Source organism: Crinia signifera, chromosome 9 (assembly GCF_055691185.1).
Source record: "Crinia signifera chromosome 9, ASM5569118v1, whole genome shotgun sequence".
Classification (NCBI taxonomy): domain Eukaryota; kingdom Metazoa; phylum Chordata; class Amphibia; order Anura; family Myobatrachidae; genus Crinia; species Crinia signifera.
Window position 1 is genome coordinate 25,989,206 of NC_139225.1, and position 17,910 is coordinate 26,007,115.

At 47.7% G+C, this 17,910-nt stretch overlaps 1 protein-coding gene across 5 annotated transcripts in view; it reads left to right on the forward strand.

Annotated features, from left to right (window-relative positions):
- Window positions 1-6,630: 6,630 nt before the first annotated feature.
- Window positions 6,631-17,910, forward strand: part of SEC16A (SEC16 homolog A, endoplasmic reticulum export factor) — a 40,459-nt gene continuing 29,179 nt past the window's right edge. For 2 of the 5 annotated variants that reach the window (XM_083158610.1, XM_083158613.1), the window contains exons 1-9: window positions 6,631-6,785; window positions 11,121-14,748; window positions 15,597-15,724; window positions 16,230-16,294; window positions 16,380-16,515; window positions 16,831-17,029; window positions 17,120-17,297; window positions 17,440-17,582; window positions 17,718-17,779. In XM_083158610.1, the coding sequence (XP_083014736.1) occupies window positions 11,176-14,748; window positions 15,597-15,724; window positions 16,230-16,294; window positions 16,380-16,515; window positions 16,831-17,029; window positions 17,120-17,297; window positions 17,440-17,582; window positions 17,718-17,779 (4,484 nt within the window). In that variant the 5' untranslated portion in view covers window positions 6,631-6,785; window positions 11,121-11,175. Of the gene's footprint in view, window positions 6,791-11,120; window positions 14,749-15,596; window positions 15,725-16,229; window positions 16,295-16,379; window positions 16,516-16,830; window positions 17,030-17,119; window positions 17,298-17,439; window positions 17,583-17,717; window positions 17,780-17,910 lie in introns of all 5 variants that reach the window. The other 3 variants (XM_083158614.1, XM_083158611.1, XM_083158612.1) reach the window with 3 other exon arrangements.

A 17,910-nucleotide genomic window follows, 5' to 3' on the forward strand; every position in this document is an offset into this window, starting at 1 on the left:
GATATTACTCTCAGGTCACTTAGATATGTGTGCACCCTCGGGAGGTAGTTGCCGCACACCCCGCGGACAATCCTGGGTGCATAAGCCCGGTGAACACCCTGTTTGCTGTGGCCGCCCACACCCTGCGTCTGCCCTCGCACAGATTTAAAACCTCGCTCCCCCATGCAAATGCGCGGGGGAGCAAAGAGAGCTGAATAAGGTCCTATATATCCAATAAGTGAAGGCAAGACAGTATTAGCAGGGTCTAGGAGCAGATCACCTCTCGGGCACTGGTCTGCTGCCTCCAGCAGTGAAAGTGTGGACCCTGTATCAGCGGGATACGGTCACAAGGTCTACAAGCATTAAGTTGACATGACTGAAGGTCGACATGGGGTTAGGTGAACAGGGTCATTAGGTCTACACAAGCATAAGTTTGACATGGTTTTTTTTTTCACTTTTTATGCCGACATGTGCCGACAGGCGGTATTTAATGCCCTACCATCCACTAGGGCGTGGTGGGAGAATACAATAGTGTGCCCGAACGAGGGAACGCAGTGCACTTTTTTAATATCCATATCGACTGTGTCGACATTTGGGTCAAAAAAATTGAACACCCCATGTCAACCCTTTGACTGTCGACCTTCAACATGTCGACTTAATGACCCTGTCGACCTAACCCCATGTCAACCTTCAGTCATGTCGACCTTCATGCATGCTGACCCAGTGGTGTCGACCTAGTTGCTGTCTATCCAGTGACCAATACCCGTATCGGCAGTGCAGAAGTGTGGGGGCCGGGGTGAGGGATGTGCGTATCCAGTCCATAGGCGTTCAGAGCACATTTTATTAATTGCAGAAATTAAGATTTCTAGCCCTGCGCGGGGGTTTCTACAACCAATCAGGATGTGATTCTGGCATTATCAGAATTAAACCCCTGACAATTAAACTCAGTGTTCCTGGCACTTCCAGGAGGAACACTATACAAGTAGCACCTAACGTTCTTGGCGATGGTCTTAGGTCTTTGCTCTTCGCCGAAGGGCGATATTATTATTACATTTTATTGATAAGGTGCCACAAGTGGTTTGCTTGACATAAATATGGACATATTACAGTTTTATATTGGTGTCCTCGGGTCCGCACCACAGTACTACCCGTTCCACGGGTCACAGAAAGGCATCTACTTATCTGTTATCATTAATATAGGCAGTACGGACGGTGTAATGGTTAGCATTACTGCCTTACGGCGCTGAGGTCATGGGTTCGATTCCCACCATGGTCCTAACTGTGTGGAGTTTGTATATTCTCCCCGTACTTGTGTTAGTTTCCTCCAGGTACTCCAGTTTCCTCCCACACTCCAAAAATATACTGGTAGGCTAATTGGCTCCCAACAAAATTAACCCTAGAATGTCTGTGTGTGCGTGTACATGTGGTAGGGGATATAGATTGTAAGCTCCACTGGGGCAGGGACTGATGTGAATGTTCAAAATATTCTCTGTAAAGTGCTGTGGTATATGTGTGCGCTATATAAATAACTGGTAATAAATAAATAATAACTATAGCACCATATTGTTGTGTTCTACAACTGCCTTACAAGACTTCCTAGAACCAGACCATCTGACCTAAAATGGAGACTGCCATCCAATCCGCCACCTCCGATGGTTGCCATCCACTTCACCACCTCCTATGGCCGCCATCCAATCCACCACCTCCAATAGCAACCACCCTCTTCACTGCCTCTGACTGCAGACATCCACTCCACCACCTCCAATGGCTGCCATCCGCCACCTTCGATGGCTGCCAGCCACCTCTGATGGCTGCCAGCCACTCCACCTCCTCCGATGGCTGCTATCCACCCCACCACCTCCTATAGCCACCTTCCACCTTAGATGGCTTCCTGTTGTGAGCTAGATGGACAGAAGTAATCAGCAGCGGGATGGACAACTCCAATACTGCCAAGGAGGGGCTCTTGGCCTTCTCAATGTGTTAAAGTATTCTTTGTACCTGCATGCTAGGTAATAAGGAGGATGGAAATTGGTGTATTGAGACCATTGGAGTGTACGTGGTAACGATTGACACATGAAATGGTCAACATGGTTTTTTCCCAATTGTTTCAATTTTTTGAACATTTTCATATTTACCATCCATGTGGGCTATGATTGGGAACGGTTAAGTGAAAAACTCAAAACAACCGTGAAAAACTCATGTCAACTTTTTCATGTGTTGACCATTTTCGTGTTGGTTGTGTTGACCTATTTCACATGTCCACCTTCTGCCTGTAGACCTTTCAGGGTTGACCTAATTACTGTTGAATCTGATTGGTAGCCCATAGCAACATCCCACCTTCATCAAGGACTCCCATCTTAGTAAATATACGCCAAATTATAACACAAAAGGATCCTTCCAAGAAAAAAATTAAAAAAAAATTATATACATATATATATATATATATATATATCAGACAGTGAAATGTGGAGGGCGCTGATATGATTTCCACCACCTTGTCAAGTGCTCAAAATTTAGGCAGATAGACAATCAAACGTTCTTATTGACATTTATTAAAAATATGCATAAAAACATTGGCACATTATGATCTTTGAGACCGCATGGATAGACCCGACGCGTTTCGTCTCCGAAGAGACTTCCTCAGGGGTACACGGGAGTGGGCGGTATGCTAGGTCTAAGACCAGAAACAGAATTTCCTTTTTATTTTTTAAAAATATCGGAAAGATCCGATGGTGAAGAACCTTTAAATGAAGGCCCTTATAAAAGCGGCAGGGCACTCATGGAGGAGTGAAGGATATAATACCAGAATAGGGTATGTACGTGTGAATCCTCCAGCACCTTTTTCTGAAAAGGTGGTATCACTATCAGGCTACTGGCGTTCACATCGTTAACAGATACTATACCCTGTTGAATTTGAGTATCTGTCAAAATTGGATTCCTTATACACCTGAGGGGGATCATTGTCTGCACCCTGTGTATCGACATACAGACGTATTCCCTGTCATCAGTGGGCTCCCATGATTTCCATACCTATTGTTATGGACATTAAGGTGGATCAACACTCCCACTGATCATAAACCTCAGCCTCAGTTCCATTTATTGAACACGACCCCATACCGCAATAAAGATTACCACCGTTTTGGAAACGGCCATCCATCATAAGGGACATGTGTGTCCAGCTTTAGGATCAATCTTGTTGATTCTTTGTTCTTTTTGTGCATGTATAAAACCCCCGATGAAGTCTTTTTTAAGACGAAACGCGTCGGGTTATTGAAACTGCATTTGAAAAATGAAATCCTGATATGATCATCAATTTTTAATAAAAATCCATTTTTATATTGTATTCTGTGTTTTTGCACTGTACATACCATTTAGGTGGTTGGTTAACCTTTGGCGCTCCCCACTCACTCTTCTTTTGTCTCTGTTGCATTGCATCTCCCACTAACAGGGGGGATCTGTGGAGTAGCTGCCATACCGTATTGGGCGCACCTTTGGGTCACTTTTTGCCTTTATATATATATATATATATATATATATATATGTAACCTACACCTCGCTTTCTTTGGTTATCCACAAGTGATAGGCACTACACAGCCTCTCACAGGCTGTAATTAACCAGCAACTTTCACTTGTACAGTCATTTGACTCCTGTCTGCTCTCCCTCAGGCTGAAACACAATACGTCTCCTCTCAAGAGGAACAGGTGGATGGATCTTCTCCATTGTTAAAAGACTTAGCTATTAACTTTTTTCCGCTAATAAGCTGCTTAGGACAAGCTATTATATAGAACACTACGTATATGCCGATTTTCATCTCTTATATTAGACTAGTTAAAACCACAGTGGCTGTTGGACGCACCGCTGAGGTGAGGAGCAATGTTAGGCTTTTCTTAAATAGGATACTTTTTGGCTGATATGCACAGAATTAAATAGTTGAATGCATCTATTAATTTGGGAGAACCCTTTGCAGCATTTCAATGATCGCCGGTCAGGTTCAGTGTTCTCAACGGCAGTGGTGTAACTATAGTGCTGCACAGTGCTTCACAGTTAATACCAGGGTTGCCTACCCTCACGGAATGGCTGGGAAGGTCCCGGAAATAGGGTCCCTCTCTGGAAAGGGGGGAAACCCTCCCGCATTGCCCTCCATCTCCCACAAACTGCACCTTGGCGGGAAGGGGGGGTCCCCATACTGGCATTGCATGGTGGGGCTAAAATGACTTGATAACTCAAGACACACCCTCAATATGGCAACCCATATGTGGCTCCGCCCCCGGACTGGCCCTTTTTCCCACCTGGCGATGGGTAGCCAAAAAGGTCGGCAACTATGGTTATTATCTGCAATAAAAGTACTGCATCAGTGTTTACACTGTACCCATTGCCTCTGACCATCGATGTACATTTTATTTATTTACAGTTTCTTATATAGCGCAGCGGATTCCGTTGCACTTTACAATAGTAGACAGTGATAAAACAAACTGGGTAACAACAGACAGACTTGGAGGTAGGAGGGCCCTGCTGCAAGCTTACAATCTATAGGGATATAGGAGGCAAACACAAGGACAGGCACCAGTCCCACAAAGTTGCAAGCCCAGAAGGGAAGCTATATAATACATAAGTGCCTCAGAGGGTTATACATGTGGTACATAAATATGATAGGTTTGCCTGAAGAGGTGAGTTTTCAGGGAACGCTTGAACGTTTGGAGGCTAGTGGAGAGTCTTATTGTGCGTGGAAGGGCATTCCATAGGATGGGAGCAGCCCGATGAAAGTCCTGTAATAGTGAATGGGAGCTGGTGATCCGTGCAGAAGAGAGACGCAGATCTTGTGCAGAGCGGAGTGGTCGAGATTGGAGATATTTTGTGATAAGTAAAGAGATATATGCTGGTGCAGTATATATATATGCGAGTAGAAGTGTTTTATATTGAATACGGTAAGATACAGGCAACCAATGAAGGGACTAGCAGAGTGGATCAGCAGACGATGAGCGTCTTGCAAGGAAGATCAGCCTAGCAGCAGCATTTAAAATGGATTGCAGTGGAGTCTGTTCTTGGGAAGACCAGTTAGGAGACTATTGCAATAATCAATGCGGGATATAATGAGTGCAAGGATAAGAGATTTGGTAGTGTCTTGTGTGAGATAGGGTCATATTTTGGATGTTTTTAGATGCATGTAACATGATTTGGAGACAGAATGAATGTGGGGAAGAAAAGACAGTTCAGAGTCGAGGATGACCCCTAAGCAACGAGCTTGTGGGGTAGGGTAGATTGTCGAGTTGTCAACAGCGATGGAGATGTCAGGATGGTAACTGTTCTTAGTTGGTGGGAATATAAGTAATTCAGTTTTGGAAATATTGAGTTTGAGTTGGCGAGAAGACATCCAAGATGAGATGACAGAGAGACATTCGGCCCCAAACCACTGGTGACAACTCTGGGGTTGAAAGATTTGAGTATCATCCGCATATAAGTGATACTGAAACCCGAAAGAGCTGATTAGTTTGCCAAGAGAGGAAGTATAGATTGAGAAAAGCAGAGGACCTAAGACTGAGCCTTGCGGAACTCCAACTGACAGAGGTAGTGAAGAGGAAGTAAAGTCAGAGAAGCGAACACTGAAAGAGCGATCAGATAGGTAAGATGTGAACCAGCAAGCAAAGGGCTGTATCATTAAGACCTAGGGAGTGTAGTGTTTGTAAGAGAAGAGTGTAATTCACAGTGTCAAACGGATTCAGTATTGAATCCCGGCGGTCGGGATCCCGGCGTTCAGAATCCCGACGCCGGAATCCCGACAGCCGAAATGCCGACAAGGGGGGGGACGTAGATCGCCCCCCCTTGCGGGCTCGCTGCGCTCGCCACGCAGCGGGCCCGGTGCCTCGCTACGCTCAGCACACTAATTTATTCTCCCTCCAGGGGTGTCGTGGACACCCACGGAGGGAGAATGTGTCGGCATTTCGGCGGTCGGGATTCCGGCGTCGGGATTCTGAACGCCGGGATCCCGACCGCCGGGATTGTAACTGCATCCCTGTCAAACGCAGCAGAAATATCTAGAAGAATAAGTAGTGAGTAATGGCCTTTAGACTTAGCAGTTACCAGATCATTCACCACGTTAGTGCTGTCTCAGTGGATAGTTGAGAGCGAAACGAAAGCCTGACTGAAGCGGGTCTAAAAGGGTGTGAGAGTTAAGAAAGTTTGTGAGGCGATAGTAGACAAGTCTCTCTAGTAGTTGGAGAGGCATGGGAGCTGAGAGATAGGATGACAGTTAGAGAGAGTTAGGGTCAGAATTGTATATGCATCTCATGCTATGGCAATGACTGTGTGATATTATGTTACTGCATTTATCCAAGTTACCGATTGCAAGTCTTTTCACCACTGTTACCATCCTGCATAATTAATAAAGACTTTGTAATACACTTACCTGCATTCTGGTTGCGCCCTCAGGGAATCCTATCAATTTCCATATTATGGTTCCCAGAATCCTCTAATGAGTAAATCCCTAGACCGTGGCTTTCCAACCAAGCCTCGGGCATGACCCAGGCATACTATTCAGTCACCACAATGTGGACACCAACAAAATGGACGCCAGCGGCAAAAGTGCGGCGACACTTTTCGGACGCAGAGCCCGCCCCTCGCACTCATTGGCCGGCTGTCAGTGAGCTGGTCCGTGGTACGTCAGCGCGTCAGGGGACTGGCGGACGTAGGAATGTACACGTCGGCGAGCCGGATATCCAAGATGGCGGCGCTGCCGAGTTCGGGCTAGTTCCCAGCAGCGGCGGAGACAGGAGAGCCGGTGACCTGCGCAGTGACGCCGGTGCTGGAGGTGAGGTGAGGGGCCGGGCCTGGGGACATGTTATGTAGCAGAGCTAGTGTGCTGGTCGGCTGTCAGGGCGGAGGACTGCGGTGTGGTGAGGTGACTGGGGGCAGCCTCAGCCGACTCAGGGCACCCTCAGCTCACGTTAGGGGCTCAGTGGTGCTGGGCCTGGTGGGGTCAGTGCTGCCTGAGTTGTGGTAAGCTGCTTGGGTAGGAGGGGGTGGGGGTAGGTGACTGTTTTTGGACTGCCTCAGGTCCACCCTGGATATTATGTGTCATGAGAGGGTTATTGCCCACACTAATGAGGAGGGGGAGAGGAACATCTGCTTTTGGGGACACCTTCAGTTAGGTTTGTTTTGGGTGGAAGGCTCCCCCTCCCGTGTGTTGAGCCCCCCCCCCCCCCTCTCCTCTTTAGCCTGGTTAATGGTTGTGGACACCCCCTTTTATCATCCTTGTTGTGTCGAGACCCCCCCCCCCCACCACCCCCTTCCCATCCATCAGGCTATGGATATACAAACCCTCATAAACCATTGAAATACTGGAATGGGCATACACTCTTGCACCCTAGTACCCCACTTAGTGTAGTCTCTCTGTGACAATTTTCTCACATCCCACCTCCTGTGTATGATACCTGGTGGCCAATTGCAGCCAGCGACGTGATTTAGACAGTGGCTGCTTCTATTGTACCCCTGCCCCAGTTGTGTGCGAGTGATCAGGAGACAGATTTACCAAGGGAGGTGGGTACTCTTTCCCCTGCTACATACAGTAACACAAACATGTTCTCTGGCTCCTGCAAGCTGTGGAGATACCTCACAGATTTATACATGTCCTTGTAATCTTCAGCATTGCAATAGACCCCCGAACCTCTCTTCCCAGATTACATGATATCTCTAGACCACCAGATGATGTAAGCCTATGGCACCTGTCAGATGGTCCAGGCACCCACTGCTTAGTGTTATCTGAGGTGTCAATGACTTTCAGCATGACATAATTGTATGTCTCCCATATTTTTAGGATTTGGAGAGCAAGTATCCCCTGGACAAGAGGAGTGTTTGTCTGTTATTGTGGCTTGTGATGTAGGAGATCTCCCAGGTTGGCTTGCAGTGAACTGTAAACAGGCTTGACTCGCTCACCACGCTCCCTTCATCCTGCATACAGATGCTCTATCATGGGTTATGTTGACTTAGAGAATTGAAAAGAAATGGCTATTACGCTTCTGTGACTGAGGATTAACTGTGCTGGGACACTGCAGAGAAATTAGGAATTTACAGCTAATCTTCGTCCTGTTGACTCATTAGACTCAGGAGGGTTGTCTGCTCCTGCGTACGTCTTACCACTAATGTGTGGTCAAATATGTGACCGTGGTTTTGAAGTGTGATGTTAGAATTATAGATGTTCCGTGGGATTGCAAGCATCTTACTCAGCAGTTGTGCCTTATTTCTTATAGGCCTTCTGTGAGCACTGCAGGGGCCACGCTGTCAATGTCCAATCACTGGAGGTCTGTATCCTTGTTCTGTGAGGTGACCGGTCTGTACCTGTCCAGTCATTTAGTAATAGGGCGAGAGTTAATGCAGGTTAAATGTATCTTTTTGTTCATGTCCAATAGATTTCCATTAGGTAATTAGCTTTTTTGTGTAGTGGGTTTTGTGGTATCACTGACTGTGAGCATTGTAACATCTTAGCTTGAGTATGGGTCATTGTGTTGACCACTGAAGACCTGCAGGCCTTAGGGTAGACAAAAACATTATGCTGACCGTTGCAAGCTCGACGAGTTTTTCACTTTTTTTTTTTTTTAGTTGACATGGACACTGTCAAAGTGTACCGCGTCAGCTCGCCATGCTTCCGGCACACTATTCTATTCTCCCTCCTCACTTAAGTGGATGGCAGGGCACGAAATACCACCTGTCAACACATGTCGGCTAAAAATAAAGCTGTGAAAAACTCATGTTGACCTATTGACTGTGGACCTTGCCATTGTCGAACTAATGCTTGCTTTGACCTATTGCAGGTGTCGACCCAAGTCCGGTCGACCTTCAGTGGTCGAGCCAATGCATGTTGTCCTAATGAATGTATCCCCTTAGCTTAGTATAAACACAGCTAATAAGTAATTATCTAGTGATCATTCTAGCACCTTTTTAATATCTGTACAGTTCTTCTTTCCATCCTGGGGCGTCACTCTCTGCTGTAGTGCCTCTAGCACAGTTTGGTCTGTAGCTCTATGATGAAATACAGACCAGACTGTGCTAGAAGAACCACAGCCGAGAGCAGCACCTCAGGCATGGAAGAGGAACTGCATGGGTTTTGAAAGCTGCAGAGTGCTAGAATGTACACTAATTATACTACTGAGGCTTATTTGCCGGAAATGCACATTTGGGCATGTCTTTCCATCTATGCTTCGATCAGTGTCCGCAAAGGAGCGATTGCACCTCTGCGCTTAGTGGGGCATACGGTTTAAACGTCTACTATTCTATTTACCCAATGCAACTGGATCTGGCTACTGGCAGAAAATGAAGCAATGACCTCAGGCGAGTAGTCTGTCCTATGTGCTACTCTGCACAGTAGGACTTCTATAGTGGTAATCTTAAGGGGCCTACACACGGGGCAATTTCAGGGCATTTTAGTCTAGTCTAGAGAGATTGCTTAGAAAATGCCCATACATCGCCCAGCAATTCCTATCCAGCATGCTGGATAAAGGGGCCCACACACGGGAGATTTTGCTGAATGATCAGCAATGTGTGCTGAGTGAACTGTCAGGGCCAGAGTTCTGCCCGGTCACCCCAGCAATGTAACTAGATTTTATCCAGCAGGCCCAATTAATGTAGTAAGATCACCAGTCAGGGCCAGTGATCTCAGCAGATTGCTCAGCACACAGTGCTGTGTGCTGAGCAATCTACATTGCCCAGGTCGCTCAGCAGTCTTTCGCCTTGTGTGTAGGCCGCATTAGTTTTTGCAGCCCCCTGCGCGGCCTACATAAGTAATGAACACATGATGAAATGGATTACACACCACTTGTTATTTCTCCATTGTGTGTTTGACGCATGGCGGTGAAACAGGGGCAATGCCTGTTGGCTCCCTAGTAGAATCATTCTAGCAGGTTTCTCTGAAACTTTCACCCATGTGCTGACAGAGGTGCTGTTTGCACACAAAGCGATCTCCATGTGTTTGCCTTTGACGTGTACTGTTCCACGCCATCTACACAGGAGATATGAGTAATATAGATTTACTTTAAACAATAGGCTTCATCTGCAGAGGTCACACACATGTGCCTGTTACGCAGCGGGCGTAAACACTTGGCGCTGGTTTATCAGAGGGGCTTTCAGAGGGCAGCAGCAATGATATTGTGTCTTCTTTGCGGGATGCCTGTTGTCTGTGTCTAGATTTCGCTCTGCCTCCCATTGCAGCGTTGTTGGCAGTTACCTGCGCTGGACAGTCATTGCTTCCACGCTACATCCTGGTTATTAAGGACTCGCCAGAAATAACTGTTTATTTAGTGAAAGTAGGGCCATTATCTACTGTTGGCTGCACCCTGTGGGATAATTGCATATTTTTTGTCCTGGGTGGGGGAAAGGGAACACACCTTTTTGCTATTTTCTACCTGTTAGAATTCACTTGGGTATGACTGTAACGGTGAAGATGCTTCGCAGCAATATCTGACGTGCATCCGTTCCAGTTTGGGGCTCTCCCTAATTGGAGAGGTACAGGCCCACACTGCATCTTTACAACGTGCTGTCAGGTAAAGAGGTGCATGCAGCAGTTTGTGGGGAAGTGTCCTGTATGGGTCATAGGGTCGAAAACTAAAGGTCATCAGGGCGTAGGTAGGCACGTGAAATAGGTCAACATGGATAGGGTTGGAAGGTCGACAAAAGTATTAAGTTGACAGTGGGAAGATCGACTGTCACAAAGTCGGCATGAGTTTTTCACGTTTTTTTGGTCCCGGAATGCGACATGGACACCGCTGTGCTCTCCATGCTTCGGGCACGGCGCCTTGATGCACTTGGCACACTATTATATTCTCCCTCCACGCCCGAGTGGATGGTGGGGTATGAAATACCGCCTGTCGGCACAATTTGGCTAAAAAAGGTAAAAAACTCATGTCGACCAATTTAATATGTCTCATTAAGCCCTAATGTATGTCAACCTAGTGACTTAACTCCAGTTCCAATGCATGTTGGTGGCTGGCCTCTTTATATGACAGGCTTTTAACTAGCATGTTAAATAAATGTCCTAATATAATCCTATAGCTAAGCAATGTGATTACACGGGGTATAATGTCGTCACTCATTTTGCATTTGATGCAGCTGTGTACACAATTAGTTTACTCTGTGTTGTTCTCTCCTCTGATAGGATAATCTGAAGCTTCCATAGATCATAAAGAGAATCTGTGTCCGGTTCGCAGCAGATGGACAGAAACATGCAGCCGCCTCCTCCGGCCGGTCCTCCAGCGACGGGGGGGCCTCCCCGCATGGGAATGACCACTAATGCGTACTGGCGTAAGAGGGCACCTGCTCCAACTGCTATGGCGCCCCCTCAGGTGCAACCAGTCACCGACCCGTTTGCATTTGGCAGAATGACTCCACAAAATCTGGCACCGGGCAGCGCGCCAAGGGCTAATATGATGCCGATGCAGAGTCCGTCCCCTTCATTGTACCCCCAGCCAATTCCCCCAACATCATCTTCTGCAGAGAACTCCAGCGGGGCCCAGGCACCGATGCCAGGGTTTCCATCCCAGTCTTTGGGCGCAGGTGCCACTTACAGCAGTGTCCCCTCTCCGCCAGCACCAAGTTTGCATTATACAAACAGCATGGCTCCTACTCCTACCATGCAGCCGGGGGCTAGTCATCCTGCAGCAGCATCATCTCTTCGTAGCACGGCAAGTGGACTAGAGAACACCTTTATGCCGGTTCAGGACAGGTCTCAGAGCAGGCAGAGCATTAATACTGAAATGGGTCATAACAGCATGCTGGCAACTCAGCCACAGTCCTATACTCCCACATCTTCTCAGCAAACCACTTGGGCACCCACACAGGCCGCACCACCTACCTCCGCTCAGAGTATCCCTCCACCCGCCCAGCACCCAGCGTACAATACATCGTATTACTCCATTCCGTATTTAGAAGTTTCTCACCTTCCCCCCCAAACTACTGCCCCAGCCTATTTCTCAGCCCCTCAAAGGCCTGCACCTGCTGCATTCCCCCATGGAGGTGGTACAGGTCATGCACAGCAGCAGCACGGCCATGCACAGTTCAACAACCCCATCCAAACTGATTATATGCAACACCAAAGCCTCGAACAGAACAGCTGGTACAGCCAGCCTTACAGAGAACCACAGCCGCCGTTACCCAACCCTAACCCGATACAGGCCGGAGCGCCACTTACTCTACCAGGAAACCGGCCACAAAGCGAGTATGCAACAGCTCCCAGCCACGTCTCCGGTGATGCAGATTCTGGGACAATTTCAATGTTTTTTAAAGGAGATGAAGCAGAGAATGTGGAAATCCTCTCCACAGACCAGCAGCATGGTCCCAGCAGACCAGCCACCGATGCATCATATCAGCCAAACATTGGGCGCCAGGTGAACGCAGCTCCCTCACAGACCCAGCCTCCTGTGTCACATGTGCAGTCACACCCACCCATGCCATTAAATCCCACTGCACCTAATACTCATTCGTTTTTATCTCATGATCCTCATGCGGCGTGGCCAACGGACGACATGAACAACCAGCCTGCAGAACCAAAAGTCTCATCAGGGCCGCCGTATGACGTTGAAAATGTGGAATGTGTCCAGAATCTAGAAGTCCTTCCAAGTGAACCTCATAAAAACAACTTTTCCACCGGCGTAAATCCAGAGGCGTTTAGATATGGACCCGTACCTGGTCCTACTCTCCCCAAGAACGTTGTTAGCCACACTGAAGGTGGTCACAATTTGGAGGCCCCGGATGGGTCCCCTCGTCAGGTCAGATCTGATAGCGTGTCTTCAAACTACAGTAATTTAAGTCACAAAAGTCTGCCCCCCTCCACTAGGCCTCTGGATCTGGTGGGGACCTTCATTCAGAAGGAGAGCGGAAGACTTGAAAACGAAACGTCCAACAGTTTCTTTAAGCAGATAGACTCCTCTCCCTTGGGTGTTGATAACACTGCCCAAAATGTGGCGCAAAATGCCTACCACGGGAATTTGTCTCAGCCGCTGACCCCAAGTCCGCCAAAACCTACCGGGATATTCCAGGCAAGTGCAAATAGTTCCTTTGAGCCGGTCCGTTCACATGTAGGTGTTAAGTCAGTTGAGATCGACCATTCAAAAGTAGTTGGGGAAATCCCAGAGAACTGTAAGTTGCCATCAAACGCTTCTCACAATACGATCCCGGCAGCTTCACCAGGGAATTTGGAGCAACCTCCGGACAATCTCGAAACTATATTTTCAGGTAAATCAGATGCCGAGGTTTGTGCTGTAAACAGTGGCCAGCCCTTCCCAGGAGTCGGTGGTCCTCCCTTTGATCTGTCATTACTACTAGACAAACGTCCATCGTCAAGAGCGCATGGATCAAATAAGAAGTGTGAGAGCCCTGCAACTACCTTATGGGCCCAAGGAGAGTTGCCCAATTTTGGGGGCAATGTTCTGTTGGCGCCACCAGCACCTGTTCTTTATGTCCCCCCAAAAGCTCAAACCGAAGTAATCCAACCCCCAGAAGATGGCTCCTTGGACAAGCAGAACAGCCGGCCTGACCAGGCGCAGTTTTCCGCCAGCCCGGAGGAGTACATCTCTTCAGAAAATCTAGAAAACCCACCCAAGATAGGGGAGGAAGAGAACCCGCATTCTCAGGCAAGTTCCGGTTATGCCAGCTTGTTGTCTTCGCCGCCCACTGACTCTTTGCCTAATCAACCGGTTTTAATTGCTCAGCCGAATAAAGGTTATAATTTGGCTCAACCAATTAATTTCTCTTTGTCTTTACCCAATCAAATGAAGAACATTAATTCAGCTAAAGATCTTTCTGGCGGGGATAAGCCTGCCCCAGCCGGTAGTTTTGCTTCTGATCAAATTGCCTCGTTCTCTGCCAATCAGCCGGGAGCACCTCTTAAAGCCTCTATTTCCTCTAATCAAACTAATAAATTGCCACCAGGCGGTGATCATTTCTCTGACTTTACCTCCATTCATCCCCAAAATATTGTCACTTCTGCTTCATTAAATCAAATTCCGCTTAATTTAGCCAATGAAGGTCAAAAAACACAGTTTGACGGTGAGTCTGCAATTAGGGCAGCAGTGCCCGGTTCTGGCCCAAACATACCAGTGAGTAATGGAGCCGCAACGTCTGTTCCGGCAGTCACTAGCAGCAGCCATGCAAGCAGCCGATTGGAGAATTCCGGAGCGCTAGATTTCACTGTACCTCGCGCACCGGCGAATCACAATGCGAATAGTTCTGCACCCATTCAGAACAGGCCTCAGGGAGGAGGGCCTGTCCATCCCAATCAGTCAGCAAATGTCCCAAATTTCCAGCCAGTGCCTGATATTTATAAACAGGGTTTCTACCAGCAGGTTACCAATGATGTCAGAGCGCAGCCTTCGGTAGAAACTTTAACGCCTGTATCTTTGGATTCTCATGAGTACATGACCCCCGTCTCTCAGGCCATGTGGACACAAGCCTCTGCCCCAGCTAAACCAGTTTCTCAGCAAGCAGAAGCTCAGTTGCCGACTACCCAGCATCCCACTGGGGCTCCTTACATCGGAACGTCGGAGTCTGGTCTTAAACCTGGACCACCCGAACAGCCTGCTTATCCTGCTCAACCTGCGACGGCTACATCTGCACCGGTAAACCCGACCCACTATCCTGGATACCCAGATCCATCCAGACCTCCTGCTTCCCAAACCCCGCAGCAGGCAGATCCATACTATTACTATAGAGGTTTCGGAACGTACCCCGCTGGCTACCAGCAGCCGTATCCGCAGGCGGATCCCCGGGCTTCTCAACTCTACTATCAGGTACATTTTCTATGTGTGGTTCATGAAGTGATGGGTGGTTATGGGTCATTGGGTCGACCACTGAAGATGGACATGGCTTAGGTGGTTACATGAAATAAGTTGACATGGCAAAGGCCGACACAAGCAGTAGGTGGACAGTCAAAAGATCGACATGAGTTTTTAACGTCTTGTCTCGAATGTCGACATGGACACCGTCAAAGTGTACTGCGTCCCCTCGCTGCGCTCAGCACACTATTTTATTCACCCACCACGGCGTAGTGGATGGTAGGGCATGAAATACCGCCTGACGGCACACGTCCGCTCAGAAATAACGTGAAAAACTCACGTCGACCGTTTGTCGACCTTCCCATTGTCCAACTAATGCTTGTGTCTGCCTCAGCCATGTCGCCCTTCAGCGGTCGACTCGATGCATGTCGAGCTAATGAATGTATACCATTCCACTTCACGTCTTGTGACCTATGTTTCAGCGTAACACGCCGGTAGGCAGTTTCACTCTGCCCCATAATGTATAAAATCCGGTTGGAACTTATGTCTCTACCATGGTAATAAGTTGCTTCATGTCCCTATAAACCGTTAGTATATCAGCCGACCAGCCTAGTGCGAGTTGTATTCCGAGCCATTATCTGGTTGGTTAATGGTTTTTCTTTCCTCCTGCAGCGTCTGTTCAGGATAAAATTACATTTAATGTTCTGTCCAGTTCTTAAAGGAAGCAGCGATGCCTTATTCTCTGAAAAGATAATTGCTGCGCTATATAAGAGACGGTTAATAAAAAATGCATAAACCGTAATTAGGTGTTTGGGGGAAATGCTATATGTGCTAGTGACCAGAAATGTAATGGCCTCTTGCAGGATGCCTATGGAGCATATGACCCCTCTTACAGGCAATACGGCAATTCTGGCTTTGTGAAGTACCCGTACCAGGAACCAGAAAGACCTAGCTCCAGGTCCAGTCACTGCTCCGATCGCCCTTCATCAAGGTACGTGTCCATGGTTATACAGAGAATAATGTATATGTACTTTAGAGTGATCTCATGGTTTTCTTACAATACCTGAGACTTACACACAACTCCATTAGTAGCTGCAATGCTGTTCTTAATTATAGGTCTTCTAGGAACCTATGAACAACCATTAAGTACGCTTGGCATGTTGGAAGAAAAGGGAAGAAACGAGGCATCTTTGTGCCTCGTACCTCCGTAATGTCACTTATGCGCTTAATTTAATGCCTGCCGGGAAGCACAGATGAAATGACAGGCACCTTGATTCTTTTTACCCAACTAGAATTACTGCTGAGTGTGTCTTCCACTAATTCACATACTGTGTTCTACCAGAGCTGCCACAGGTGTAATGTGCGGACCAGATGAGATTAATGTCTGGGGGGGGGGGGGGGGGGGGGGTGTTGAGGGTGTGGTGTAATTACAGCAGTTAGAACCGGTTTTTAAATGATTACAACAATATAACATTCTCCCCTCCTTCATTAACTAGGCAGGGGTACAGCGCTCCAGCCAATTACTATGCGGATTATTACCAAAGTCAGTATGATTATGGAGGTGAGTAGTGAAAGGATTTATGGGAGGAAACCAGCGTGACGCAGATTAAATATTGTATAAACGCCAATATATGCATTTCCTGCAGATCCGGCAAGATGGGACCGTTATCCGGGAGCGTTTGATCCTGGGTATCGGGACCCTCGAAATAATTATTGGAATTACATGTATGGCAGCCAGGAGGACCCCTACCAGCGAAAGGTTCCGTATGCGTACAACAGCAGGTGAGTATAGCAATGCTATACAGCAGACTTGGGGGTTGATTCCCATTTCTACGCAGCTGCTACGGGCCTGCTAACTATCGCTAGTAAAACAGCCGGCCATAATCTGGAGGCCGATAATCGCTAAGTTGTGCGAGCATCGTCACTGCGTATAAATCTGTGTTCGGCCCCTTGGACAGCTTAGGGTCTTTGCATCTGTTATTGATCCATGACTCCCAGCATGCAGTTTGCCCTCAGTCCATGCGTCCTTGTAGCGCTCTCTGCACAAGCTACCAGGCCGTATTTGTGTTGCGTGCATTAATGTGTGCCGTTGTATAGATTCGAAGGGTACGATGACCGCTGGCAGTATGACCCCCGTTACGTACGGGGTTTCGACGATGAGAACGAAGCCCAGAGAGACCTCGCGAAGGATGACTTTGACCGCCGTAGCGTGCACAGCGAGCATTCTGCCCGCAGCATACACAGCGAGCGGAGCTCTCACAGCCGCCGCAGCAGTTTCAGTTCTCGCTCTCAGCAGGTGAGTACCTGGAGATATTTACACCCACCCCAAAAAAAAAGCAGGGGCACGTTAGAGCATGTCATGGTTACCATGTGTTCCTCCCACCAGAGCCAAGTCTACAAGAGTGAGCAGGACCTTACGGCGGAGGATACCTACGGTGGGCAAATGCAGAACCCTCCACTCGGGGAATATCCTTACGGCTTGTACCCAAATGACTACAACGCCCAACAGGACAGTTACCAGTATGACTACCAGGGAAGCAACGAGTGGCAGCCAGTGGAACAAGGTATGGCCTTTGCTTCCCTATCTGTTAACATTTGATTTTATGTTCTAAATGACTGACGTGGTTGGACTACAAATTCCAGCAGTCCAACAGCCTCCTTTTTCTCCTGTTCCTCTTTGATTGACCTTTATGCCTTTTTATGTAGTTCCCTCCAGGTCGATGACCCCAGAGAAGTTCGGGAGCCCACACGTTTGCGCCCGCTTTGGCCCTGGCGGCTATCTGATTAAAGTACTGCCTTACCTGCCTTCTGATGGGCAGCCCACGCTGGTGGAAATCCACAATATGGAGGTAAATTACCAAATGTAACCTTTTATTTATTGGTCTGAATAAATATATTTGTTTTATTTTTGGTCAATTAAACAATTAGAAACGTTTTAATGGGATTAGTCGAATCCTCAGTGTTTCCCTCTGATTATTTCATAGATCATTATGCAGAACAGCCCAGAACAGGAAGAGCTGAGGTCCTTCCCTGGTCCCCTGGTCAAGTAAGTTATGAGGGTTATGGTGTAGCGGACCGATGTCTAGATAGACAATCACGTGGTCAACCACTAATGGTCGAACGCATCTAGATCAACAGTAACAGAAGAGGCTGCAAATTCCCCCCCCCCCCCCCCCC